Raw genomic sequence first — 27,334 nt, forward strand, 5'->3', positions numbered from 1 at the left:
AAAAGACCAGAATCAAATTTACACAACTTGCCAGTGGTAAAGCAGATGGAGGCCTTAATTTACCAAATTAGGAACTATACTACCAGGCAGCACAACTGCGTGGGGTGGTGGAATGGCTAAAACAGAGTGAAGAAACAACATGGTTGACTTTGGAACAAAGGTCATGCCCTAGATTTTCTCTGCAGGCCTTTGCATTCTGTTCAAATGAGATATAATGAGATAATGAGAACAAGTATAAAATCACAAACATTTGAATGAAATGCACTCAAAAGATTTTAAGTACTGTTAGAAAAACATGAAAGCTCCTCAGTCCATATCTAGAGCCATGAAAATGTCAGCCATAACAGATTTCCTACCGGGACAACATGATTCAGGGTTTAGAGACTGGGAAAATAAAAATCTAATTTTTATTGACTATTTGTTTGAAGGGGAGATTTTCAAATCATTTAGTCAGATTCAGGAGAAATGTGACTTGAATTCATCTGATTTGTATAGGTTTTTGCATTGGAGAGACTATTTGATGTCCCCTAAAGAATGTCCACTTCTTAAAACTCAGCCTACTGATTTGGAATTGTTTCTCATAAAGACTACTAAAGAGAGAAAATGTGACAAAATAGTGTCAAATCTATATAAATGTTTACAGTCAAGTATGTTGGGGGGGCTCCTGGGGTAAAGGAAAGGTGGGAACTAGAAATGAATATAATAATTGAAGACCAAGAGTGGGAACAGGTTTGTGAAAATGGACACAAAGTGACCAACAGTCCAACATGGAAAGAATTTATTTGCAAAGTGAACGTCAGATATTTGATTTATTATTTCTAAATTTCACAAATCTGAAACAAATTTGTGCTGGAGACGATGTGGATTAATTGTAGATCACACACACATCTTTTGGGATTGTCCAAAGCTGAAAATATTTTGGGAGGGAATCAGGAAGGAAATTTCTAATATTTTGCACACCTACATTGAAATGAACCCTCTGGTCTTTGTCTTTGGAGCGCTCCCAGGTGATCTGTTAACTAAAGAAAAATTGTGTCTCTGTAGAAGGTTCTTGTGATGGTGGCTAAAAAAAATGATAACAGTATCCTAGTATATGTTTCTCCCACCGTAAATCAATGGAAAGAAAGACTGGTAAAGGTGTATACAATGGAGAAAATAACAGCAAAGCTAAAATTAACTGTAGATTTAGTCAAGAAACGGTAGAAGCCACTGATGGTATATTTGCATTTGACATTGTAGGGTCTTAGTCTGTGGGCTGAACTAGTGATTCATGAGAAAGAAGGAGGGAAAGGATAAAAAGAAGGAAAAACTCCTGAATAGTTAAGAAATTATGGTATCATTTTGCCGAGATGTTCACTATTGTTATTGTTCTATATTTATTTATTTTTATTATTTATTTATCATTATCTTTTTTCTTTTTTTTTTTTTTTTAATTTATTGTACTGTATCCAAAAACAATGTTGACAGCTTGATGTGATGTGGAGTACAATTACAAGTACAATTTTCTAAAATAGTCATATTTTAACACTTGCAAATGTAGCTTATGGCTGTAAAATGGAGAAACAGTGGTATTCACATGCTTGACTTATAATCCCAAACTGACTTTATGGCACCAGCTAAGCTCCACATGCTCATAACAACCAGTTGGCAAAACAGTACTGATGTTTTGATGGTTCATGACATCATGATTATCAAGACTGGGCAAGTTGCTCATGACATTAGCATAAGATGGAGGTTAATCTGTACATACAGGCCTTTTCATACATTTACAGCACTCACTCACTCAACATTAGCATGGTCTTAATTCTTTGAGTAAACACTATCTCCAGTTTAAAAATTTCGAGTGTCTATATGACAATATATGACTATACTGCATAATTGTTTTGACAAAGAGATAATCATGTCTAGAATATGAGCCTGGTGTCAAATGGAGGTAAAAATGAGACCTTTCAAACGCTATAAGTTGTTGAGCATCCATCTATTCCACGCGCTGATATGACCTTTGAATGTTTACCCAAAAAATCATTTTAAAGTTTTTACGGTGAGTTATAAGAAAGCAGATAACACATCCTGGGTCCCAGTGCTTGTTGTTAAATGGCTCTGTGTTGTTAACATTAAACTGATGCAGTTTTGCTGTTGGAACTATGATATATCCCTTGATATTGATGTTCACAAATTGTCTTAAACTAAAATTAAATTTTGGCTTTAGACTGTGCCAGCTGGACTAAAGTAAAATTGATTTGGTCGAAAAAAACATTCTTGTGTCTATTTTCGGTACCTACGAAGTTAAGAGGACTTAATTGGCTGGATAAAGAAATAAGAAGTAAAAAGTGCAAAGCTTTGACCCACCCTAATGCGTTTCAATGGAGCTGGAAAATATATGAATATGAAGGTAAAACTTTTGCATCGCTTCAAAAATATACTAAAGTTATTGTACAAAGAAACCCAGTTGATTCCAAGAAGGCTGATTTTATACAGAAAGGCCCACCTTCAATTGTGGTATCAATGAGTAAAAAGTGTTTGTAGTACTTACAAGAATGTGTAGTACTGCAAATTGATTGGATTGAAATCTCACCTCTCACTTTAAAAGTCGTCTTTGCTGACTGGTGAGGAGTTCCATACACCAAACATCATGTGACTTTTACACTCACTTGGGTTACAAACTGAGTGCAAAGCTGATATTGTGTGCGTAGCTTTCTGGCCTTTGTGAAAAGTTTTAAGTCCAAATTGTGATTTTTAACATTGGAAAAACAAAACAAAAAACAAATAAAAGTATTATAGTGAAGGTCATGTGTTCTGTATTAAATGTGAAACATTGATCACAGCTGTGATGTCAGTTTTTCCAGGGCTGGTGTATCTCTACTGCCCTCTACTGGCAGAACACAGCACTGTACAGTGAACAGAGGACAACAGCAGTAGTGGATGTTTCAGCACTGTGGAGGCCTTTATTAGCGCACCAACCTCACAGGAGGCTGAAGTCTATGAGAGCCAACAGCTTACAAAATCAGAAAACAGAATTATTTACAGGAGAGTAAACTCAACAAGCTGTTAAACTGACAGAGAAACTGTTTGAGGCATGCACAGGTTCAGATTGTGGCATAAAAACAACAACGGAAAAAAAGAATTTGCATATAAATGAAGGCTAATTTTAACTGTGCATTTCAGTTGAAATTATAAACATTCAAAAGGTTTTTTGTATACACAGCACAGTAAAAGGTCCACACAGTGTGTATTAAAAATCAAACCAAACACTAAGTTCATATTGCTGCTTTACAGAAAAAAAACAAAACACTTTCAGATATCTTATAAGATATAATTTTGTATAGTCGTACCCAGAGTCAGACGAGAAGATGAATCGATCAGTTTATCTCAGATTGTATCCCTGTGGTCCAGCAGCTCTTTGCAGACTTGACCCTAACCTGTAAGTCCAGTTTTATCTAAACTTCTAAAACGATCTCATTTCCACATTTAATCCTGTGTATTTGACACACAAAGTCCAAGAAGAAATGTTTACTACTTTGATTTAATCTTGCTGAAGTTTACCGGTGTAATCTCAATACTTAAAAGTGGTGTGTCTGAAAAAGCAACTTACATGATAAATTTGGTGAATATTGGTGATAAACCTCTGATTTCTGCCTAGATCATTTCTCATTGGGAATGTATTCTCCCTTGAACAAAAGGCTGTAGAATAACAACTCACAAACATCCAAGCGAGGTGCTCAGGGTGGATGTGGGGTTTTAATCCCAGGTTTCCACAGAACTATAAAATATCCTTCACAGTGCTGTTGCTACAAATGGATGCCGCACTCAAACTGACGCAAAATAAAGACGTACCTTGGTTTATGCGTTTTTATCGCATTTCGTTGCAGTTGTTTTAAATCTCTTTACAGCAATTTTGTTTGTCTCTTTTTGTAGTTTTGTGTCTCCTTGTCACTGTTTGGCATCCCTTTATGGACTTTTTAAAAAATCAATTCAAGAAAAATTTTAAAAAATCTCTTCGAGGCCGTTTTGTGTTTCTTTGTGGTCATTTCATTGACTTGCCAGTCGCTACAAACAATCAATTTACTCAGTTTTGGACCCATGGCTTGTTTCTATCTGTACGTCTGCATGTTTCAAAGTTTCAGAACTCAAAATCAAAACAGTAAACACTAAACCACGAGTAAACACCATTGCTATTAGTAAACAATATGATCTTCCATCTTGTGGTCATAAACTGACATCAACAGGACGGTCACATGTCCGTTCCATGTGTTTCTCTATGATATAGATGGACATGGTCAGAAGGCATGCAGGATGTTTTTAGTGCCACAGTAATCTAACACACATGTCAAAAGTGTCTAACACTGACCAAGAAGGCTCTGAAATTAAAGTTACTGTGACACTAGAGAGACAACGTGAATGTAACATGCATTTTAAGCCTTGTGCTAAAAATCAATATCTAACATTACATTTTTTTTCATTAATAATGAAGTGATTTGACTTAACTAATGGCAGTTAGGCCTGCATTTGTAGAGGGGAATACACAAAACTGTGCAGTTTGGAGATGTTGGCATGAATTAGTTACTATTATTATTATTATTATTATTATTATTATTATTATTATTATTATACACTTTTGAAACAATTAAAGAATTCTTGTATTTACTATATACTGCAGAAGTGAGTGGATCCCTGTGCTATATCACCTTATCACTGTATCACTGTTCAGTTTCTTAATTGAATGAACAATAGGGAATCAGTTCTCATGGACAATCAAAAGTAAATATTTTTTAAAGACGATATTGAAAAAACAGGCCACAAAGTAGAAACTCGATGCAACAAAAGTGGTTACACTTGTGATCACTGACACACAAATTTCAATTTTCCAATTAGTCTAATTTCATGAACATGACCTGTGGACACTAGAACAGAAGAAAAATATTCCAGCATGATTACATGACATGAGTCCAACAGAACATCTTTGGGGTATTTTTTAAAGAGAAAGGTAGAGGAAACACTTCCCCTCCAGCAAAGAGGAGCTGGAAAAATAATTTCTGAAGAATAGCAGAACTTTTCTACTAAAATTAGATTCTAATGCCAAAGAGGTGTGAGTCTGTCATCAAAGATAAAGGTGGTCTTACAAGGTACAAAAATAAAATCCAATCAGAGTCATGAAATGTCTACTGACTTTGTTGCATTGAGTTCCTAATGTGGGGCTTCTATTTTTATAAGAACGCAGAAGAAATCTACTTACTGTAAGGTGATTCAATATTGAATAATCGGACATTTAAGAAATTCTGCAGAGCGCTGTACCCACTCTTTTGAGTACTGTGTATCCATCCTCTCATCTGACTCAGTGTTTTTCCCATAACGGTGGAGCATTCCTTTATCCTGAATGGCTTCAGCCTTGTAGACCATCACAAGGTGTCTGAGATCATGAACTATCTTGGCAGTGTAAATCAAACCTAACATGAAACATCAAGTTCTTTCGCTTTGGTAAGAGTCACATCAAACAACTCAATACAAAACAGAGGTAAGCACAATAACAGCAACTCCTGTACTATGCAAACATTTTAGGCACTTTGGATGGTTATATCTGTATCCATCCTGTTTCCTGTAATTTCTATAACAGATAAATATAAACTATTAACGGCTTTATTTCTAAAAGCATCTTCACTTTACATTAAGTGCCTAAAACCTTTGCACAGTGCAGTATGTTAAAAAGAACGTAGCTCCATGTCTAATACATTATTCTTATATTATATCCAACTACATAAAAAACTCTACCTTGACAGGTGAACAGAATAGATTCTTTAGACAGTGTACAGTCGGTTTAGGATTGTCTTTGGGTAAACTCTGCATAATAACAACCTTTTGTAGAACTCTTTTTAAAAAATATATTCAACAGTGTTAAATGAAACCATGCACATTAGATCTCAAATGCCAAGAATCCAAAACCAGCTCTTCTACTGCATCGTACAGGTCTGATGATGTGTGTGCCAATCAAAGCTAAAAGCATGTCAGATAAATCATGAATAGATTCTTACTCACAATATTCCTTCTATCTTAACCTGTGACCGTTGTGGAACAACAGTGACGAAGTTCCACACAAATGCTGTGTCGTATTGTCTGTAAGATGTCCACTGAAATACTACGACAGCATCCACTTCCAGGTATGAAAAAACAGGCAAAATGACTCTTGACTGGGAGATGTTTCACTCTGAAAAAACACTTTGGGGAAGGACTGTAGAAAGGCTGTCTGGGGAAATATGTAGGAAAGGCTAAATGACAGGAGGAAACAAAGCAGGACAAGGTGGGTTTATCAAAAATACTAAACCAAGCCTTCATTTTGCAGCAATGACAATAATTCTGAAAATTCTAATAATAATGTGTTTTTGGTCTAAACTCCTGCATTACACTTCAGTCATGTGATGGCAGCACTCAAAAACATTTACTGTGAAGGCGGCACAACTAAACCCTACCAACACTGGATTCTTTGTGTTAAATATCAACATGATGTGACATCACATCATTTATGTAAGGATCATCACTTTTTCAAAGGGCTCAACCTCATCCTCACTCTTCTGTTGCTGTTTATTATTCATACTGGTGCATGCAAACTGATCATCTCATACAATTCCCTGCAGAGCTTTTTTTTTTTTTTAGTGCTCACTGAAGTCAAAGGCGACAGCAGGAAAAAAAGATCCAAGACGTTCTGAGTCTTAGCTTGAAACTTAACGTGAAACTTAAGCAGTTTCTGAGGGTTTTCAGTGCAATGCAAAGTCCCGCCTCCCTATGTAGATATGTAAATGGCACACCCATGGCTAGGAGTATTTAAAATTCAGACATTTTCTCTGTACACAGTTATAATGCCATTAATCATTAAAAAGTAAAACAACAAAAATCTAATCAATTGTTTTTTTTTGGATTATTTTACCAAAATTGAAAAAACTTGAAATTACCATGTGTAACACATTTCCAAGAACACACAGGTGTTACCAATGCTGGGAAAATGGTGAGATACTATAAATACTGAAATACTATAGATATTTTACTACTTATTTTTATACTATGTTTCTGTGCTGTCTCCTAGCTGCTCAGCTGAAGAGTCCCTTTAGTGTGTTTCAAGGAACTGTTGGTCACAGCTGCGTCACTTGTTTTTTACATAATCTGGTGCAAAATGTTCATTTTTTAATTAAAGAAAATAAAAAATAACAACAAGTAGAATAGACAACAGAACAGGACTATTTCAAGGACTGTCAGAAAGTTGAAAATCTGGCTGACAAATGGTGTCATTATTTAAAGAAAATATGCCTTTTAAACACAGTGGTGGGTTTGGATATTCAACAGTTTAAGGTATGATGAGCTTTTAATATTCCATGGCTGACACTAATGCATTTTGACTAGAAGCCATCATTACGGTGTTAGAAAAAAATAAAAATCTAATTCAAACACACTTAGAGGCCTCACACATGTCAGATAACCGTGGTGTGCAGATGGAACTCCCTCATGCTTTTAATGAAATGTCCTTACAGGTGTCTAATTTTTGTGTTTCAATCAGACTGAAAACAAACAGCTAAAATGATTCATGTAATAATCTACAGGAAGCTTGTGCTTTTGGTCCTTATGTATGCTGTTTTGTCCGACAAAAAACTGAATGTCTGCAACAAAGGTGGAAAGTGAAAAGTGAGCATGGCCCACATGAGCCACAGAAGAACAAGTGTAAAGGCACTCAGTGGAAATTTCTGTTCGTTATCTGATGCTGTGGCCTGAAAAAACAAGAACAAAAACAAAAACTATTGCACCTATTTTGTGTGTGTGTGTGTGTTAAAGGAAATTATAAAATGCTACAAATTCTAATTATGTTTTACTTTACTATTTCTAAAAGCAGTACACATTTTCAAATAGATAGGCTTGTTTTGGGAAGAAAACAACATTTTCTGTTGTTATTTAAAAACTAAATTTATGCAATTTTAATACAGTGAAAGATCAGCAGTGAAATGAAAACAATCCCCAAGACCCCCAGAGGGTTAGAGGCAGCAGACATGACACGAAAAAACAGGTGTCTGAATAGACAGAAGATCAAGAAGGCACTGTGAAAATCTTTCCAATGCAGACTGTTTTGTTCATAAAATACAACCAGGGTAAGGTGCCTCCCATTTCACCAACTGGACCAATTGGGAATTTCCGAGAGAGTTGCTGAACACAAATACCACAAGAATTATTAGTAAGGAAAAGTCAGTGGCCAGACTTTGTAAAACCTATCTGCACAATAACTGTGATTCTCTAAAAGCAGTTGGCATTAGTGTATTAGAAATCAATGATGAAAACAGCCACGTTTATTTCGATTGGATCATTCTTACTTGGTGTCCTTACCTAAACCTGAAGTTTGTGTTTACACAATCCTGCTCAGTGTGTGAATGATCATGTGACAGCATCTTTAGGTTTGTTAGTATGGACAAAGCTTATTTCTGAAATTATTCTAAAATGAAAAAAAAGTCTACTTAACAGTTTTAAAATTTAAAATAGATTAGTGTTTTGTTTGTATTTTATTCTAGCATCCTGCTGAGGGGGCTGCAAAGTGGCTTGGTGGTTCGCACCATTGCCTCACAGCAAGAAGATCACTGGTTTGCATCCCGATGAGGACACCCGGGATCTTTCTGGGTGGAGTTTGCATGTTCTCCCCGTGCAGCGTGGGTTCTCTCTGGGTTCTCCAGCTTCCTCCCACACAGTCCAAAAACATGTTGAGGTTAATTGGTGATTCTAAATTGTCCGTAGGTGTGAATGTGAGTGTGCTTGGTTGTCTGTCTCAAAGTGTAGCCCTGTGATAGACTGGCGACCTGTCCAGGGTGTCCCCTGCCTTCACCCTAAGTCAGCTGAGATAGGCTCCAGCCCCCCCGTGACCCCAGCCTTGAAATACTAAAGATTTTTTTTTTCAATGTGCTTCATAACTCAGAACGCCTTGGATGTTTTCCTGTTATCAGTGGAGCTCTACCCACCTTCTTCCAGAGCAGTGGTCCAAAGAGACAGTGGCTGCCTTTCACAGTCCCAGTGGTGACCAAGTGGCCAAAACACGTCTTGAGTGGAAAATTTTGTAGAAACAAATTAAACTCTCTGGACAATAAACTATGTCACAGGATCACAGAAATATTTGTGACATGGTACTTTCAGACAGTAACAGCTGCCACATAGATGAACTGGTCAGGCTCCAGGCATTAGTGTAGTTTCAACTTCAAAGGATATCAGGCTTGACTTTACAATCCTTTCACAACCAATTAAAATATGTCAAATGGTAAACAACACACAATATTGCTTTAGGAACACAGTGCAATTTTGCTTTTTTCCTCTCATGCACAAAAGCTGAATACACCACACCCATATCTCTCTGAATTTACATGTTTTTAAAGTAGATGAAAACATCAGACATCACGCCACGTCCTTTGAGGCCACAGAGCGCAGCACTCGGACAGCTTGGCTTCCAGTGCGTTTCTTGCCACGGCCTGGAGAGCTGGGGTTGGACGCTGACATCTGGACACTCCTGGCCCCATGACTCACCATGGTGGGTAGGAGGGAGGCGGATGGGGAGGGAGGGGAAGAGGAGGAGGAGGTGGGCGACAGGGAGGATGAGGTGGAGGAGGAGGAGGGTGAAGATGAAGAGTAGGAGGATGAAGAGTAGTAGCTGTGTTGGGAGGTGGTGGTGAGGACGAGGCGGTGCTGGCGCTTGCTGCTGCTGCGAGGCCCATGGTGGGCCTGGCTGACGTTAGCGGGAGATGGCGACAAGACGTGGCTAGATGAGGGGAGGAGACGACTCAGATTCAGAGAGGGGACAAAAGACTTGTGAGGATGTTGACAGGAAGAGAGCAAAGAGAAGGATGGAGAGGGAGAGCCAGGTGGGGAAGCTGATGGAGAAACTGAGGAGGAATTTTTCATCATAGAGGAAGAAGAGAGGGGACACAAGAAACCCTGTTGCCTGGAGCGTTGGGAAGAGGAAGGAGAAGATGAGCGGGAAGGACACTGGGAGACGTTTAAAATAGGACACGGAGTTTGTTTCCCACAGGAGGAGGAGGAAGAAGCTGAAGGTGAAGAAGCAGAGGAGGAGGAGGAAGAGGACTGGCTTTGGATGCTATCGGTGGTGTCTGAGCAGTGAGGGGTGGACAGAGAGGCAGATGGGTGTTTCCCATGGCACAAGGCTGGGATCTTAGAGGCACGCAAAGCAACGACACAATGGTTACTATCCCCAGCTGCTCTAGTGCTTCTGCTGTCAGCCTGCAAACAGACACCATGGAATACGGCAAGTCAGCGGCAGCAACGCATAGCCCACATGACAGGAGAACAGCACTCATGTCTGTTATCTCTATGGCTTTGGCCAGCCAATCCTTTTCCACAGGCTACACATGATACAGTCTATGTACACGCAGCCTGCTCACATCACAAAGTGACATCGACTCATGAAATAGAAGGCGCTGGAACGCTGGTGACATACTGACCACCAGCTATTAGTCAATCATTTGACAGTATGCTAACATACTAAATTTAAGGGATCATAAGTTCCACAGTGACGTTGAAACTACTTTTTATGATGTGTCTCTAGGTACGTTTTTTTGATTGCTGGTTCCATTTTGGATCCAGTTTTTGTCGCAAAATACCAAAATTTGTTAAGCTCTAATGTTTTACACTATATTCCTGAAATGTGATTTGTGTTGTAAAACTAGTAATGTGTTTGAGTGTAACCAGCATTTTACTGATGAAGTTGGCTGAGTGGGAGCTCTTTTATTCTGTATGCTGTTGATAGTTGAACAGTGAAACTGGTTGAGAAAAGATGGCTATTTTGAAGATTTAAAAATTTACAGCATAGTTGCATGCTACATTAATTCAAATGTGTGAATTTATTATTCTGATGTCTTTAGAATAAAACTTTCAGAGCCAATGTATGTCTTGACAGCACATGCATCCCAGACCAAAACTAATGGCTGTGTCAGCCACAAGCTTTCACCTCTGCAGCAGGAGGACACACATGGTGAAACAGAGTCACATATACAGTGAAACACTGGGCAGGTGAGAGCGGACGTGAGCAGCAAACAGCAGCAGAGACTCTCACACAGAGTGTAAAATGCTTATAGTTAGAGCTGCTCAGGTGATCCTGAATCATCCCTTAGTTATCCTGCTTTAAACCTGGACTGCTTGGGAACTTCCCATTATGCACTGAGCACCTCTTCTCTACTTTTCAGTCTTTCTCTAACGCTCCATACATTTATATGACACCATTGCATGTCACTAACTTCATCCCGCATCAATACTTCATTGTCCTGTTATTATTTTGATTTTTTTTGGTGTGTCAAGCATCCTTTAATTTCATCAAAAGCACCATATAAAACGTATGTATGTATGTATGTATGTATGTATAATTATTATTATTATTATTATTATTATTATTATTATTATTATTATTATTATTAATAATAATAATAATAATAATAATAATAATAATGCCCCCCTTATTTGTAACAAAGTCTGTTTTATTTTAGGCAAGGTCTTCATAATTTTTTTCACTGACAGTACTTACCTACAGACTGCCCCACTGTCAGCTTCTTTGGATGTCTAAAATGTATATTTGTTTCCCATTCCATATAAGGTTGAAGTACCTTTCTTTTTCTGGCTAAATGTAATTCTGAATGAATGTTAATTTACACTATTAAATTGGCCAAAGACATAATAGTAACATGCATGAGTGACAAAATTCAGTGGTATTTTTTTCAAATTAAATACGTTTAGAAAATGTTAATGTATGTAAGTTTTAGGTGCAAATAATATTTCCACAACTCACTGCCAGATGAAGAACGACTGTACACAGAGAAGAACATGCAGGGCAAGATCCACTCACTGTGGTAATTCTAAAAAACATCGACTATATATGTTTGATAAGCAGGATTTTACAAAATCTACTGTATACAGGGAGTGAACCTTGACAGAAGAAGGCACAACCACAAACACAGACAGAGCTTGAGAAGGACCCACTTTGCCACAAGAAAAAGACAAATATTCACAACAGAAACACAATGTCAAACTCAGCAGAATACAAACGGTGAAATTACTAAAACATCACCATGCACTATTTTAATATTGTTAGACTGTTGCTAGGTTAAAATATAAAGCAGAGATAAGATGTTGTTTATCTGTCTCTCATCCAAGATATCTATTTATGGGTATGCAGTCGTACAGCTACTTACCAATAAATGAGGTCACATGATGATTTAATGGGTAGAACGAGACTATCACGGAATGTACAAACTTGGAGGCTATTATCCAGCTTATGGCCATTTGCCACCAACTGCTATATATGTATAATCAAACTAAACACATTGTTTTAATTTGCATACATTACTCATTTTGAACTTGATTTTGTTTTTTAAAGAGCAGATAATAACAATGTGTTTCTCAGACTGTATTGTTTTTGTTCTGTAACATCTAGTTGAAAAGGAGTTTTAAAAGTAGAGAAAATTCCGTTGGTTTTTGTCACTGGGAAGCAATGAAGCATTCTGCTACAGGTTAATATTAAAACTGTCCAGCAGAGAAAACACAGCTCTCTCTCTCTGTCACGACTGCCTGAAACTCCTTTACATTTCTTTAAATTATGTTGGGCTCAGTTGCATGATTTGCAGCTATTTATCAATTTTTTCGTTGCTGGTGAAGGAATCCTAGCTCTAAATTATAATTCTAACACATTCCTGTACACCGGCAAACAAACCTATCATGGATGTGTCCAATTACTAACCCTAACTGTCTGGTTACTAAAAGTTAACTTATACTTTTTAACCAATCAGACTCAAGAATTTTCCAGGAACAAGTGTTATGCTTTTATGTACTGCAAGCAAACTACCTTGATTTTAATTTGTATATGATTTCATAATGAGCAGTATCCTCCTAAAGTTTCAGATGAACATGTTCTTTCATAGTGTAAAAAATATATTTCATGTTACCACTAAGTAGCTGAATTTACCAGTAACTTAAAAAAAAGGTTGTTAAACCTGATAGCTTAAGAAGAGAAATCCTGATCGCATTTTGGTGGAATACAGTAATCCCTTCAGCCTATGATATTTCAAAGCTGCTGACCTCAGGTCTCCTCAGAGGTAATTTACCTGACTGGGTTGCTTCTGGGTGGCCTGCTGCTGACTCTTAGGTGTCTTTTCCGGTGAGCCAGAGGAGGATGAGTGGCGAGACTTGGTGTGGGATCGCTGAGCAGACGAGCTGGAGATGCTGCTGGAGGTCTGGCAAGAACGTGCATAAACAGAAGGCTAGTTAGTTAGCACAACCAACATGGGACTATGACATCACTGAACAATTTGTAGAAGATATAATTTTTGTATTGTAGGAGCGTCAACATCAAAAGCAGTCAAAAGCTTTGGCTTCAAGCAGAAAAGTGAGATCAAATGATGACATGTGACATTGTACTTGAAGTGTTTGACCACCGGTGCACATAGAGGGGACATGTAGACTATAAGATGAGTACTGGGGTATGTCAGTCATCATGGGTAAACAGTACGGTATTTTGATGATATTTGTGACTTGGTTGGAGGATAATAATTGACATCATCAAAGACATTATTGGATGCACACCGAGACGAGCCCAAAAATTATCCCTTTATGCAGAGGTATTCATAAACTTATGGAGGCAAGAAGTAAAGCATGTGGAATATAGTGAAAAATAACAGCAAGAGACAAAGTTCCTGGAAAGTTTTGATACCAGTCAGAGTCTGACCTGCCATTCAAATGGAGCACAGACCCAGTCCACACATAAGGTTGTTGTGTACACACAGAATGTGAAAGAGAGATACACAGAAGATACAGCATGTGTATACACATGCCGTCAGAGTCGAGAGCCCAACACCAGCCCAGCAGTGCTGAAAGAAGTAAGCTCGGTAGGCAGAGGAACATCAGACCTGTTTCTTGGTGGTGGTTTTCCCTCTGTCATTTGGAAGCTGTGGTTTGGCTCTCTTACTCTGAGGTGAGTTTGGGCCCTTATGGATCTGAGTGGCTGGCCTTTTGGACGGGCTTCTCTCCCTTTCTTGTTTGACTTTGCTTTTCAACTGAGCTGTGTCGGTGGAGTTGAAGGAAGAATTAGGGGTCTGAGAAGGTGAAGACAGAGCGGAGGAGGGGGAAGACGGGGCAGTCATACTGTCCACACTGAGTTCCAACTGTTTAATAGATTCTTCTAGACTGCTAATAGAGTCAAATGTATTCTTACAGAGCTCCTCTACTCGGGTTTGTGACATAGACTGTCTGGTTTCAGCAGGAAGAGAGACCTTGATGCCGCTGTCACAGTTATTGGCTTTTCCCAAGTTGAATTGTTCAGCTCTGTTAATCTCAAACCTCTTGGATTCTGCTGTCTGCGTCTTGTTCTCCTTGACTGGACTGCCGTCCAGTGCTATCTCCTCGTCTTCTTCATACACAACAACTTCAAGAGTCTTCTTCCCTGTTTTGTTTGTTCCTGTTCGAATAGCCTGACTAATTGCAGCCAGTTTGTTTTTGGGAAACCTGAATTTGAATTTTCTTTTGGTTTCTGTCTTTCTAAGAGAGTCTGATTTACCCTGGTCTTTGTTTTCCAGAACTGAGACATTATTGGCTAAGGGTCTTTCATGCTGCATTTGTGGAGAATTCAGACTGTTGTCTGAGATGCCTTTAAGGCCTAAGCCAGTACTTATTTCAGTGATACAAATGTTTCTCACACCCTGCTCCTCTTCATTCTGCCTTGTTTCCTCTTCATCCACAATACATTCTGGAGAAAGAATCCCATCAAGATCTTCCTCACTTTCAAAGATGGTAGACAGACGCTTGTAGGCTGACTGAATGTCCATTGGCTCATTCAAAATAACAATTATAGGTTTTGTGCCAGACTCATCACTGTCCACAAAACCACAGTTCTCATATCCCACATAAGTGGGTTCACCAGGACTGTCCCTGGCTACAGTCTGTATATTAGAGCCATTCATTTCAGCTAGATCTTCCTCTTTGGACAGGGTCCTGTTTCTGGTCTTGGAGATTCTGTGGCTGAATTTACCAATCAAAGGTGGTGGAGGAGGTGGTCCCTCATCATCCAGAATAGTGGGGCTCAGAGTACCTCCATCTTCTCCGCACACTGATTGGTATTTGGATATCTGCACTTCCACCTGATTCTGCTCATTGCTGCTGGAGCCGTGAGTCGGGTTAGGTGAAAGGGGGAAAGGTTTTAGGACAGGAGTAGAAGTTATAACATCTTGATCTGAACTCACAGACTTGATCTGCTCCAGTCTTGGTGATGGCTCTATAGAGCAATGCTCTGGGGTCTTTTCTTTTTGTAAAGTTACAACTACCATGACATTAGACTTCTTCTCTGCTGGTACTTCTTTGACAACTTTTTCATTTGTCTGTTTAGGACTCGTGATGGATCCCTGAATCTCTTCCTTTTGTAGAGTAACAACTGTTGTAAACTTGACCTTCTTTTCCACTGCTGTTGGAGAGAACACCTGTTCAACGACTTTGTTAAAAGTCTGGTTCGAGTTGTTCAAAGTAAGATCATTTTCTTTACGCGAAGGTGGAACTGTAAATACTTGTATTTTTCCAGCTTTCTTTTGGGTTGGTGTTGGCACCTCCTCATTCTTGTGGACAGTCTGAACATCATGTACCGTGACCGGTAGGGGTACGACCACCTTCTTTGCTGTCGCACACTTCATGGAAGGTACTTGTGAAACCACCTTCCTTTCCTTCAATTCTTTCTTCTTATCAAGACTTGAAGGGTTTTTCCCACCTTTACTGTTTTCTTTCAGTCCAGCCACTGTTGTGAGTTTAAGAGGGGATCCATTTGTAACGGCCAACTTAAGAGCTGACTGGTGTTCACATGTTGCTAACTCAGAAGGGTTCTGAGCGGTCACTTGTGAGGTTTTGGATGTCCTGGCATTTCCTTTGGGCTTTTGCTTATTTCCACCTGGTGAATGATTCTTAACTGACAGATCTGTAGTCACCTATAATTAGAAAAGGTAACATTAAACACTTCATCAACTCCAAATTCAGGGGGGAAAAAGTAGGCTATTATTCCATTATATATTCCAGTATTGCATTATAACTCAAAACACATGTCTGTAGTTTTTGTCCAGTATATTCATGACTCAATATGATGTAAAGTTTCCTTTCATATAACAGTATCTGAGAAAAACCTAAATTAAAATATAAACCTAAAAAACAATATGTACTTGATGTAGTAAATATGGGTATAAAACAATTCATTTGTATGGTATGTATAATGAAAGAAGAGATCAGTCTTTGAGCTTTAACAATCAATGATTCAATGTTGCAGGAGGTAACAATAGTAGTAATAATAGATCTGCACACCAGTTGATGAATCCATGGACACTCCGGTCATTAAGACTTGTTAAAAATGATTTAGAGGATGTTCAGACCTAAAACAGTGCTGTGCTAAAACAATGGCCTGTGTTGTTTCAGGTACCACTGATTAAACTACAGTCACACGTGAACTTCATTGGTTATATTAAAAAATAATAATAATGATTAAAAAAATCAAAAGCTGGAGTCCCTCAGTTACAAATGTATTCAGACCCTTTGCTGTGGCTCTCTAAACTGTATCCAGGTGTAGCTAGTTTGCTTTATTAATCAGTATTTTCTTCTAGAACATGACTGGAGTCCACTTGTACCAAATTAAACGATGTGGACATAATTTACAATTTCATAATTTATTTTGCCAAACAGTATTTCAAAGACTCTGTGAGCATGAAGAAAAGTATTTTCTGAAATGATGAGACAAAAACATAATCCTTCTGACAGATCTCCAAACAATGTGTCTTGTATGTTGAACAGGAGGTCCTGCTCATCACTCGGCTTATAGATAAAGCCTGGTGGTGGCAGCATCATGTTAATTTGAATACAGTTGCAAAAATGTCAAAAAACACATTTACTTTGTCCTTATTGGTTATTGGTGTAGATGGATAGGACAGTTTCATCCATTCAAAATACAAACTACTAAGTGTGCAAAAAGAAAATCAACTAAATACTTTCTGAAGTGAATGTCCATGGAATGTGTGTATGCTTGTGAGTGTGTTAGCTTAAGGTTGAAGTACAGTTGGATGGAATCCAGTTAAAAGGGAATGGAAGACTTCAGGGGTGAAAGATGGTGGACAGAAGAAGTGCTGCTGGGTTTTGAAGTGCACCAGGATGCTCTGAAGGAGCCCAAAATCATACAGAGAAGAAAAGAACAAGTGGAAGCTCATTGGGTGGGTGATGCAATGTGCAATACACATATTATTATAGACTCAGAAAGAGGCCGAAAACAAGCATAGGACATAAACTGTTCAAAAATGGTAAAATATTTCAAAAAGACAAATACAAGGTTAATAGTTTATAGTCTTGTAAAATGTAAAAAAACAAACAAAAAAAAGTAGCTGAAACTATGTGAAAACAGTGATGTTTAAAAAGGGTTTGAAGATCCAGTCCATTAATTATATTTGCAACAGTTTGCTTAAAAAAGCAGAATATTTTTAAAAGTAGAAAAGTTATTAAAAAAAAAAAAAAAAAGTTGAATACACACTTAAATTTCCTTCAGAGAACTGAATCTTTGGATAGCTAAAAAGTGTTTGTAGCTCAAAGTAAGCAGAAGAAGTTAGACGTCAAAAAAACATAGTTTAGTTATTTAGCTTTCTTCTGAACCTAGGCATTATTTCTGAATGATGATACTGTATACATAATGACATGCCCTACTGTCACACTGTTATGGTCTGTAAAAGGTTTGGTGTTAGTTTGGGAACACATGCCTTGAAACTGGGAAAAATCATTATTCGATAGAAAAGAGCAACAAAACAGTCATTAGTATAAAAGCTGCAACTTTAGTAGATGTGAGTCAGAAGCATGAAAAATATTAATTGCAAACTAAAAATTGTTCATGAAAAAGACCACAGGTTAGTTCAGCTAGCACTGGTTACATTAAAACACAAATTTGGACTTTCACACAGTTGTTGAGTGTACGTTCTAATGAAAGCTAGCAGACTTGCATTAGGATGCACATTTTTAGTCTGTAGTGGGTATTGAGTTGTTAACGATTAGTATTGCTTTTTGTGCGTGTGTCTTTATATTTTACCTGAAGCTCCATCTCTCTGCTATGGAGCTCAGAGACAGAAGGTTTAGCCATGTCTCTGCTCCCTACATCCCTCAAAGAGCATTTCTGAAACACCTGGGTGAGAGGGGCAGAGGATCCATGTTGAAGGTTAACGAGACAGGGATGAGCTCAGAGACAGAAGGATGCAGTAGGCAATAAGCATCTCCTAGTTATACTACTTTCAAGTGTATCAAACTTAACTGAGGGCTTCAGTTTGTCAGTAATAATAGCAGCTAGTTGGAGATGGAGTTGTGTTGTCAGCCATTGCAGCATTGACTAATCCTATACTAAATGAGGATTTCCTACTATTAGTTGTGTTTTTGCACATTGCTTAAGGCAAATGAAGGAAAAACTACGGCATTATGTTTGTATGTATTTGATAGCGTGCTGTATAAAATGAAAATAATATATTGTTTTACCTGACATAGATCTTGATTCTCCATGAAACCAACTACGTATAAAGATTTAATAAAGAATCTGAAACTGCATTTAGATCAGATATAACGCAAACGAAGACAAATCTTCGCTGAAAGTTTTTCTGACTTCATCAATGAGCATATTTGTTTTCCTCTGTTCTTACTAACACGTAGTGTAGTGCAACTACAACCTGTGTAATTTTCTTTAATTAGAATTCACAAAAACGCTATAAAAAGTATTTCATGAAATGAAATAATCTGTTGTCCTGGTGTTTTCCCTGATTCTGTATTGATCTGCTTAAACAGCAGTTTTTTTTTAACATACCTGCAGCTCTTTCATGAATTTGTTGTGCCCCTCCTCTTCATCCTCCTCCTCGCTGTGTGCTGGGGCTGTAGCAGGGGTGGAGGTGGAACCAGTTAGAGGTGCTGGAACACACATCTGGGGTTTGGGTTTGACCTCTGGTGGTTGTCTTGGAGGTTTGGGCTGAGATACCAAAGGCGGCTCTTTCTCTTTGTCACTCTTATCCTTTTACAGAAACATGCAGCGAAAACAAAGCATAGATTAAACACTAATCAGCCACAACATTGTTATTCACTGACAGGTAAAGTGAACAACCTTCATCATGTTGTTGCAATACAATGCTCTGCTTGGAAAACGTGGGTCCTGGTATTCATGTGGATGTTACTTGGACATCTACCACCCACCTAAACATTGTTGCATATCAAACGAAATTCACTTGTGACTTTAACTTTATGTCCTGTTCTATTATTTTCTCTTAAATAAAAATTAAAAATAAAATCCTTCAGAGCAAATGTCCCTTTATCAGTTTAGCTAATACTAATCAAATTCTGTGTAAAATACAGTGTCTATATTATAAGTGGAGAGCAAAGAGCTCAAAGTGTGTGATGCCATAAAGTACTAATTGAAACCTTTTCCTTACTTTCTGAGACCACTTGTATGTTAGGACATAAGATCCCTTTGATCTTGTTATTTAAAAATGTACTTTGCATATTATTCTTATTTATTCCGATGTGTTTGCCCCCAAAGACAACACACCTGAGCTCCAGACTTCTTCATGGCGGTAAAGGTCACCTCTCCGGAACTTCCCATAGTAAAACCAGAACTGACACCATGAGACCTGGGCAAAAAATGATGAAAATAGATGCTGGAAATTTGAAGTGTGCCAGTGCTATGACTGCTATTTGATATGTCCTGTTAAGAAATAATGATGATAACAATAATAATATTAATAATTCAAGGATTCAAGGCCTTTATTGGTCACAAACACAGATATACATGGTATAACGCGCAGTGAAATGCTTTGTGTACCTGTTCCACACCGAAATAATAATAAAAATAAAGAATAAAACACAGAAGAAAAAAAATATATATATATATATATATGGGCAGTTGCTTCAGCCTTGGCATAGGAGTTATCATTTGAAATCAGTTTCTGTGACAGTTTGGACAGCGTGAAAGACAGAGCATGATGTCAGCCTCTATGGATGGAAACCTGATGAATGCTGGGAGCATGAAATGGTCAGATGAGACCAACCTAAATTTGTCAGTGTCCAGCATGTTTGTTGTGCACCTGGCCCAGAATACCATAGTGAATGCACAGTCCTGAGAGTGAAGCAGGGAGGCAGCGTGATGACATGGAGCTGCATGAGTGGAAATGGTGTTGGGGAGATGACACTTAAAGATGGCACCATCAATGCATGTGTACTAAAATACTGGCTGCCAAGATGACTGCATCAGCTCAGCAGAAGAGGAATATTTTAGCATGAAAATGATCCAAAGCACACTGCCAAAATCACACAAGACTTTCCAAAGAGCAGAAAAGTAAAAACTATGACCTGGGCAAGTATGTCATCTGATTTGAGTCCAATACACCTTTGTTTAATTTAAAAAAGAGAGGTAGTGCAACACAACCCCTGTGGCAAAGAGCAGCTACTAAGGAACTGTCTTTGAATAACTGCAGAACATCTGTCCAGAATTTTGTGCAACACTGCTATTGTCAAAGCAGCGGAAAATACTTGTGTGAAGTCTGTCACCAAAAATAACACTGGACATATGAAATAATAACTAAAAAAAACATTAAGAAAAGAAAAGATCTGAATCTCAGTAATGAATGGTACTCTGACATCTGACTGTGGTAAGAGTAAACACTCAACTATTAAATGAGAAATAATGCAGTTACTGTAAGGTGATACCAAGTGGAATCATTTGACATGTCTGTTGTATGTTGTACATATGGTGGGACTGCTTTGCAAGAAGAAGAATAAGATGAGGAAAAGCAAACATTGTCCTTCAATGCTTGTACACTAAACAGTGCATTCGAGGTAACTGTGATCAACTTACCTCCGTGGAGGAGGAGGAGGAGGTGACTTGCTGACCCTTTCTGGGCTCTGCTTCATCTCCTTGTCCACACTGGAGCGGCGGGGTTTCTCCATTTGTGGCCGGCTGCTGCGCTCTGGGTCAGCTGCTGAAAGAACAGCTGATCTAACAGGTGATGCAGGAGGTTTCACAGTGGCTGTGGGAAGCGGTGAAGTTGCTGCTGGAGCCAAACACATCACACCAAAGTACTGTCATTTAATAACTGAGAATTCCCTTATGAATTAAATACAGTCATATTAAATGATCTGCAAATCATTTTTTAATTTTCATAATTTTCACATGGACAACTGAGTTGACCAGATAGGAATGTTGAAGGTTTGCTGTATCATGACCATGGCATTTTTAGTTAAAAACTGTTTGTTGTATATCGAACAAATGCTAATAGGATTATGACTTTACATGAGAAATGCTGGTAAGTGAAAAATCATTATGATCATTTGGTAATCACAATTTATTTACTGTACTTTTATATGATTAATTCTAAAATAACAAAATAATTTGTACATACAAACCAAATCAAACAAACAAACAAAAAACAGACCAGTGGACTAGAACATGGCCCTTAATTGCACTTTAAAATCTGCCGTTTGAACATAAATGTGGAAACAGTAGAAAGACCGAAGCACAATGTCGACACCACTAACACAGCAGGAACACAGAAAATGAGACTGTCCATGAATATACTGCCCCAGTGCATGCAGGGAAAAATGTTAACACACTTGCCTGCATGTAATTGCAATTCCATGATCAGCACTTAGCCAATCAAATGAATACTGATGACAGAACTCCCATTTACTCATTCCTCTTCCATTTCATATTATGAGCACATATCAATATGAGTTCTTAAACTGCATTCACAGAAGTAAATTAGCTGGATAAGAATAATCTGATTTATACCAGCCTGATAGCCTCATGTTTCCCTGAAATATGTCAATATGTTTTTAAGAGGCAAGAAAATATCAAATGATTGTATTGTATATATGCTGTGTTTTATTTTCATTCTTCAAACTGAAGTCCTACCTATGTCTGGGAGTTTTGTTTGGCTGGAGTCCAGCTCATCACTCAGCTTAGCAGACGTGTCTTCCTGTGTATCACACAGAAGTACCTGTGGCTCAGCTGAGGTAAAAGCACAACAAGAACACAGATACACAGATATGTTAACATGGGCTCCAACAAATTAAAGGTTTTTTTGATGGTATTAAAACACCAAGAACCACGTAAATAAAATTACAATTGAGTTAAAGATAACAACTTTGGATTGTTTGGTTCTCTGTTTAAAATTTGTAAGGTCCTCGCCTTACTATGTGAAATGCCACGAGATGACATTTGAGTTGCCACTATATAAATAAAATTGAATTGAATTGAATGGATACAGAAGAATAGTTGTAGTACCTTGTTTATTTTGTGTAATGGCACAAATTCAAAACATAAATCATCTCAGGGCACTTCACATTGTATTATGTAGAGAAAGCCAACAAATACAATGACTTCCTTTGAGCAAGCTCAGGGTACAGTGGGAAGTCAAACTCCCTTTAAACAGGAAGAAACCTTTTCTGACAGAGACAGTTTTCTGAATGAACCAGCTTTCCAAAAAGAGAAAGAGAAGTTGCATATAAGAATGAGACAACGTGCTGACATGAGGCTTATGGTGTTACAAGTGATGCACAGGTCTACCTTGCAGTGTCATATCCAGAGGTGTGTCCTGCTGAAACTTCGAAGCAGTGAGAGTTGATTGTCCTGAGGCAGAATCAGAAAAGCCTTCTGCTGGATCTGACACATCCAGACCATGGGTGGACTTCATTAGGCTGCCCTGGGCCTCCTGAAGGACACGGTCAGGGTCTGTGCTGGTGTTAGGGAGAGGAGGCTGGCTGGAATCTGAGCTGGGTAGCTGGTTGACTTGGCTGGTGCTGGACTGGATCATATCGCTGGCATCACTCTGACAGCCCTCTGGAGTTTGTCTCTCTGTAGTCTGATAACACACAGAGTGAGTATAGGGATCGTTTGTTTAAAACTAGGCCTGACACTGAGGGAAATCTCTGGTATCAAGATTTGATACCACACAGAATGCAATTTAATATAATCAAACCTTGACAAGAAGCCTACAAGTGTGTGAAAATTCTGCTGCAGGAAATTTGAATCAGAATGTGCTAATGCCATTCAGAATTAAATCTGGTAAACTAAATCATTTGAAAGCACAAGGTTTCTTGATTCACACCATGTAAATCATTTAAACAGCACAGCAATAAGAACTTTTTTACTTCTTAGTAAAAGTGCATACACAGCAAACTGCCATCTATAGGGAAACGTTTAAGATATTTCTGATTTCGATGCTAACCGTGACAGTCCACTTGACTACCGCTACTTTGTACTGAATAAACAGTCTGTATTTTTTTCTCTGTGCGCGGTCTGCTCTATGAGCCCTCCTCTCATGTTTATCTATTGAATGATGGAACAGAACAGTAAATATCAGCTGTCATTTGTAACTAACCAATCAAAAGCTACCTTTTTATATCAGCTAAAAACAGTCTTCATTAAATATACTTTTACTAACTAACTCTTTTCACTTTATTTGTTCTTATTATTGTTTTACCTTGATCTTAAACTTTCTTCATTATTCTAGTTCATGCAGTAATACTGCATTTGTTACTGCATTTGTATCACTGTCCCAGATCAAGTGCTAAGTACTTTGTAATTTTGTGTTTTCTTGTTGTTGCACTTTGAAAAGTGGCATATAAAAAAAGGTAAATAAAAATGATTAATTCAACTATTCATTAATTTTAAAAGCATCCTCCCATAACTAAAACATTTGCACAGTACTGACTATAAGTATGAGCCCAACAAAACCTAACAAATCTAAAACCAATATATATTTTAAAAAATACAAATAAAAAACAAAACAAAATGACAAGGGACATAACAAACATAATCTAAACATATCTAAGAAAAGTGTTGATATTTCTTGGTTGAAATCACTGGAAACAAAGAGCTATGTGGATGTTCCAAGCATGGGTTTATGTTCAGTTATTGAGACACATTGTAACTGAAAGGAGTGATGGCACACTGCTGCAGTTACTGATTTCTGGAGGATGTGTGTTTTACCATGGTTTTATCGCCGTGACTCTGCTGTGCAGGTGTTGGCACAGCTCGGTCCAGTTCATCAGAATGATGAGGGCCTGTTCTCCTCTGCAGGCCAGGGCTGCCCTCTCTGCTGTAAGGACTCACCTTCACAACATGACAACATTTGATACATTTTAAATATTATTACAAAACAACATTGGAACGCACCAAAAATGATTTAACCTCTCGATGATGATTTAACCACCCGAGCTCTTGTTTGATATACATTTTTTATTTATCTTTGTTATTTGATCTGATCACAGATCTGAACCCAGAGAGAACCCACACTGCACGGGGAGACCATACGAACGCCATGCAGAAAGATCCCGGTGTTCTCACCGGGACGCAAACCAGCGACCTTCTAGCTGCGAGGCAACGATGGTAACCACCTTGCAGGTCTAAAATAAAAATAAATAACAATAATAAAAAATAAAAACAAATTAATTACTGTGGTAATATAACCCAAAATGTGATGTCCACAAATGTGGATGCCAGGTCCAAGCTACTCATCTCTCAAGCAGAAAAAGATTTTTTTCTTTAAAAAAAAGTCTGCTTTGGTAAGAGCAAAAAAAAAGCTGGACTACTAAAGAGTCAAGCTGCAGTCTCCAGGTCTACAGGCCAAATGGTTGATATGCTCTCATTCAACTAAGTTCTCATTGGTTGCAACATTTATAAGGAGTAAAGTGCTACACCAACAGCCTCCCAGGATTAATCCAAATATTTGGCGGACAGAGGACTGGACCACCTGTGAATAACCCCTGTTTTGTCACAACTTTGAACTTGCCCACCAAACCTGCTAGGATGAACTTATTAAACGTTTACCCAGTGGTGTGCTGTCAGGACCAGCAAGGCCTTCTCTGCTGGCCTTAACTCTATCACAATCACTGACTAATATTGTTATATTTTCCCATTAATCTTTTTACATTATTCCCAGTAGTCTATTCTCTTCATTTAATCATGTCTCTGGGCTGTGGTGCTTCCAGCAGTATGTTTATATTAGAGCTTTTATCCAATCATATTTCAGCCATCATGTGTTGCCGGGGTCAAAGAAATCTGCCCTGAGACCTTCACAATCAAAAGTGCAGGCGCCTGTAGTTTAAAATGTGTTGCAATGAAACTGTTGCTTTAACCAATACGATTTAGAGTTGGTGGTCCCAGGGCCAGCTAGCTGGCATTCGATAACATCAACTAGTGATTCGTATCAATAGCGGCCTGCAAAAGCTAAAACTTCATCGTAAAAGTACTGTTTTTTTGCTTATTTTTTACCTCTGCTCTATACATTGATCAAACGCTAAATATTTCAAATCCTGGTGATTATTTTCTGAACACGCATATATAACATGAACTTTCTTTTTAATTCCAAAGACTGCTTTTAATGGCACACTGGCTGTTAAAGGAAAAACCAACTTTTGACAACTATGATTGTCCCTAATGAACTATAAATTGGTCATCCAGTATTCTAGGGTGGTTGAGAAACAGCTTTGATATCGCATATTATTATTAATTTAATTTGCTTTATTGTTTTTAGTATATATTCGTGATTGATGATTTTTTTTTTTGTTTTCGACACATATAGAACATATTACTGTAATCCCATTTTTGTAAGTTTACTGATAACCCTGATACTGATGTCTCTTATCTTCAATTGTTTACCACAGACCACTAACAAAAACACCTGTTTACATCTACAGCTTACATTTTGTCCCTTCACTTAGCACATGAAACAATGTTGTACAGTACCTTAGTCACAGTGGGTGAGTCTCGTCCGTTGGTGGGTGTCAGGGGGGCACTGGGGTTCTGGTGGGAAGGCTGTGCCACTGAGGCTGATGTGCTCTTCATTCTGCGGGCCATAATGGGGGAGGCTGAGCCTGACAAGCAAACCTCAGTCTGACTCCCAGAGAGAACGGAGGTGGGCAGCGGGGACCTGACCGAAGATCGAGGCTGAGGTTTGGGGGAGCTCTGAGGGCTCTGATTCTTTGGAAGTCCCCGGTCTGTTTCCTGAACAATTACAGACTCAACCTTGGCTGATCTGGCAGGAGAAGTTGACTCTGACACACACCTGTTGAAAGCAGGGAGGACAAAATGGCCACCCACACATAAGGATTATTTTCCTGCAGAACATAACTGTTTTACCTGTGAATGAAGTCAGTGAGTACCTGCGGAGTGAACTGAGGGTTTCAGTGAGGGCTTTGACTCTCTTTAACATGGAGTCCATCATATGAGGCTCCTCCTTCAAAAACCGCACCGCCTCCACCTCCAGCCTCAGCACTGAGCGCATCTTCACCTGCAGCTCTGGAAACACACCTGAACGACAGCCAAAAAGTGGAAAACAATGAAAAACAATAGTCTGTGTAAACTAAAATTATTGTCATGGCAGATAATTATTTTGCAATAGATACTAGGAAACCTGCATGGTATGTAAGGAGTCTGGAGAACAAGTGAATTCATTGTAATTCCGACATTCTCATTGTGTTACTGACCTACATTTACTCTCATTACAGTTTTCAACCTAATTGCCTTGTAAAAACCTCATGGTTATCGCTCCCTCTTCTGACTAAACCAATTCCTACAATCTTCAGTGCCACAACATTTCCTGATGTGATGGTTCCGTCACATGCATATGTCAAAGCACTGATCCAGCGCATCTTGTTCACTGTTTTAATTAGCCAGTACAGTGATTTGATTTGTTTTTGTCCTGTCTTCATATGCCCTTATTTGACTGACCTTTGAGCTTAGCCAGAGCCTCTCCAACCCTCCGCAAGTTGACTGCTCCCTCCTCCACGTCTCTAAGAGTGATTGACTGGCTGGGAATGGCAGCGGAGCTCCTTTGCAAATGGTCCACATAGTCCTCAAGCTCACTGAGAGGCAAAAAACACATTAAACGTGTTGTGTTAGCAGTCAGTGCAGGCAGAAAAATCAACTGTGTGACAATCTGCTGCAGACACAAGATGGCAGCAGAGAATAGATTTGAGGAATTCACAGTCCTCTTGGTGGTTCTTGAATTAAGATAATGAAAGCTCATACCCAATGATAAAGTGATTGCAATGCTTTGAACAAAGAGTGTAGGGTTGGGTTCTTGGTCACAACAATGTTTAGGTGGGTGGTATGTATCTAAGAAACATTCACATGAGTGACATGACCCAAGGTTTCACAATCAGTGTTATAAACTTCACCTGTCAGCAGTATTAGTATGTTATTTATGAATAAAGAAACCAGTTCAAATTGTTTGTTGTTTTGAATTTTGTACAGGGGGAACCAAGATTTGAATGATTATCATTAGCTACCTTC

At 38.4% G+C, this 27,334-nt stretch overlaps 1 protein-coding gene across 1 annotated transcript in view; it reads right to left on the reverse strand.

Annotated features, from left to right (window-relative positions):
- Positions 1 to 9,717: 9,717 nt before the first annotated feature.
- The window catches only part of LOC103370761 (sickle tail protein homolog), a 34,987-nt gene continuing 17,370 nt past the window's right edge, over positions 9,718 to 27,334 (reverse strand). Inside the window, exons 8-20 of the mRNA XM_008299910.1 lie at positions 26,771 to 26,904; positions 26,203 to 26,350; positions 25,787 to 26,105; positions 24,029 to 24,151; positions 22,604 to 22,898; positions 21,950 to 22,045; positions 20,894 to 21,089; positions 19,589 to 19,670; positions 18,857 to 19,057; positions 18,098 to 18,190; positions 13,917 to 15,974; positions 13,116 to 13,244; positions 9,718 to 9,766 (exon numbers count right to left, since the gene is read on the reverse strand). Coding sequence (XP_008298132.1) covers positions 9,740 to 9,766; positions 13,116 to 13,244; positions 13,917 to 15,974; positions 18,098 to 18,190; positions 18,857 to 19,057; positions 19,589 to 19,670; positions 20,894 to 21,089; positions 21,950 to 22,045; positions 22,604 to 22,898; positions 24,029 to 24,151; positions 25,787 to 26,105; positions 26,203 to 26,350; positions 26,771 to 26,904 — 3,901 coding nt within the window. The 3' untranslated portion in view covers positions 9,718 to 9,739. The remainder of the gene's footprint in view (positions 9,767 to 13,115; positions 13,245 to 13,916; positions 15,975 to 18,097; positions 18,191 to 18,856; positions 19,058 to 19,588; positions 19,671 to 20,893; positions 21,090 to 21,949; positions 22,046 to 22,603; positions 22,899 to 24,028; positions 24,152 to 25,786; positions 26,106 to 26,202; positions 26,351 to 26,770; positions 26,905 to 27,334) is intronic.

This window comes from Stegastes partitus, unplaced genomic scaffold (assembly GCF_000690725.1).
Source record: "Stegastes partitus isolate 25-593 unplaced genomic scaffold, Stegastes_partitus-1.0.2 Scaffold1479, whole genome shotgun sequence".
In the NCBI taxonomy this organism is placed as follows: domain Eukaryota; kingdom Metazoa; phylum Chordata; class Actinopteri; family Pomacentridae; genus Stegastes; species Stegastes partitus.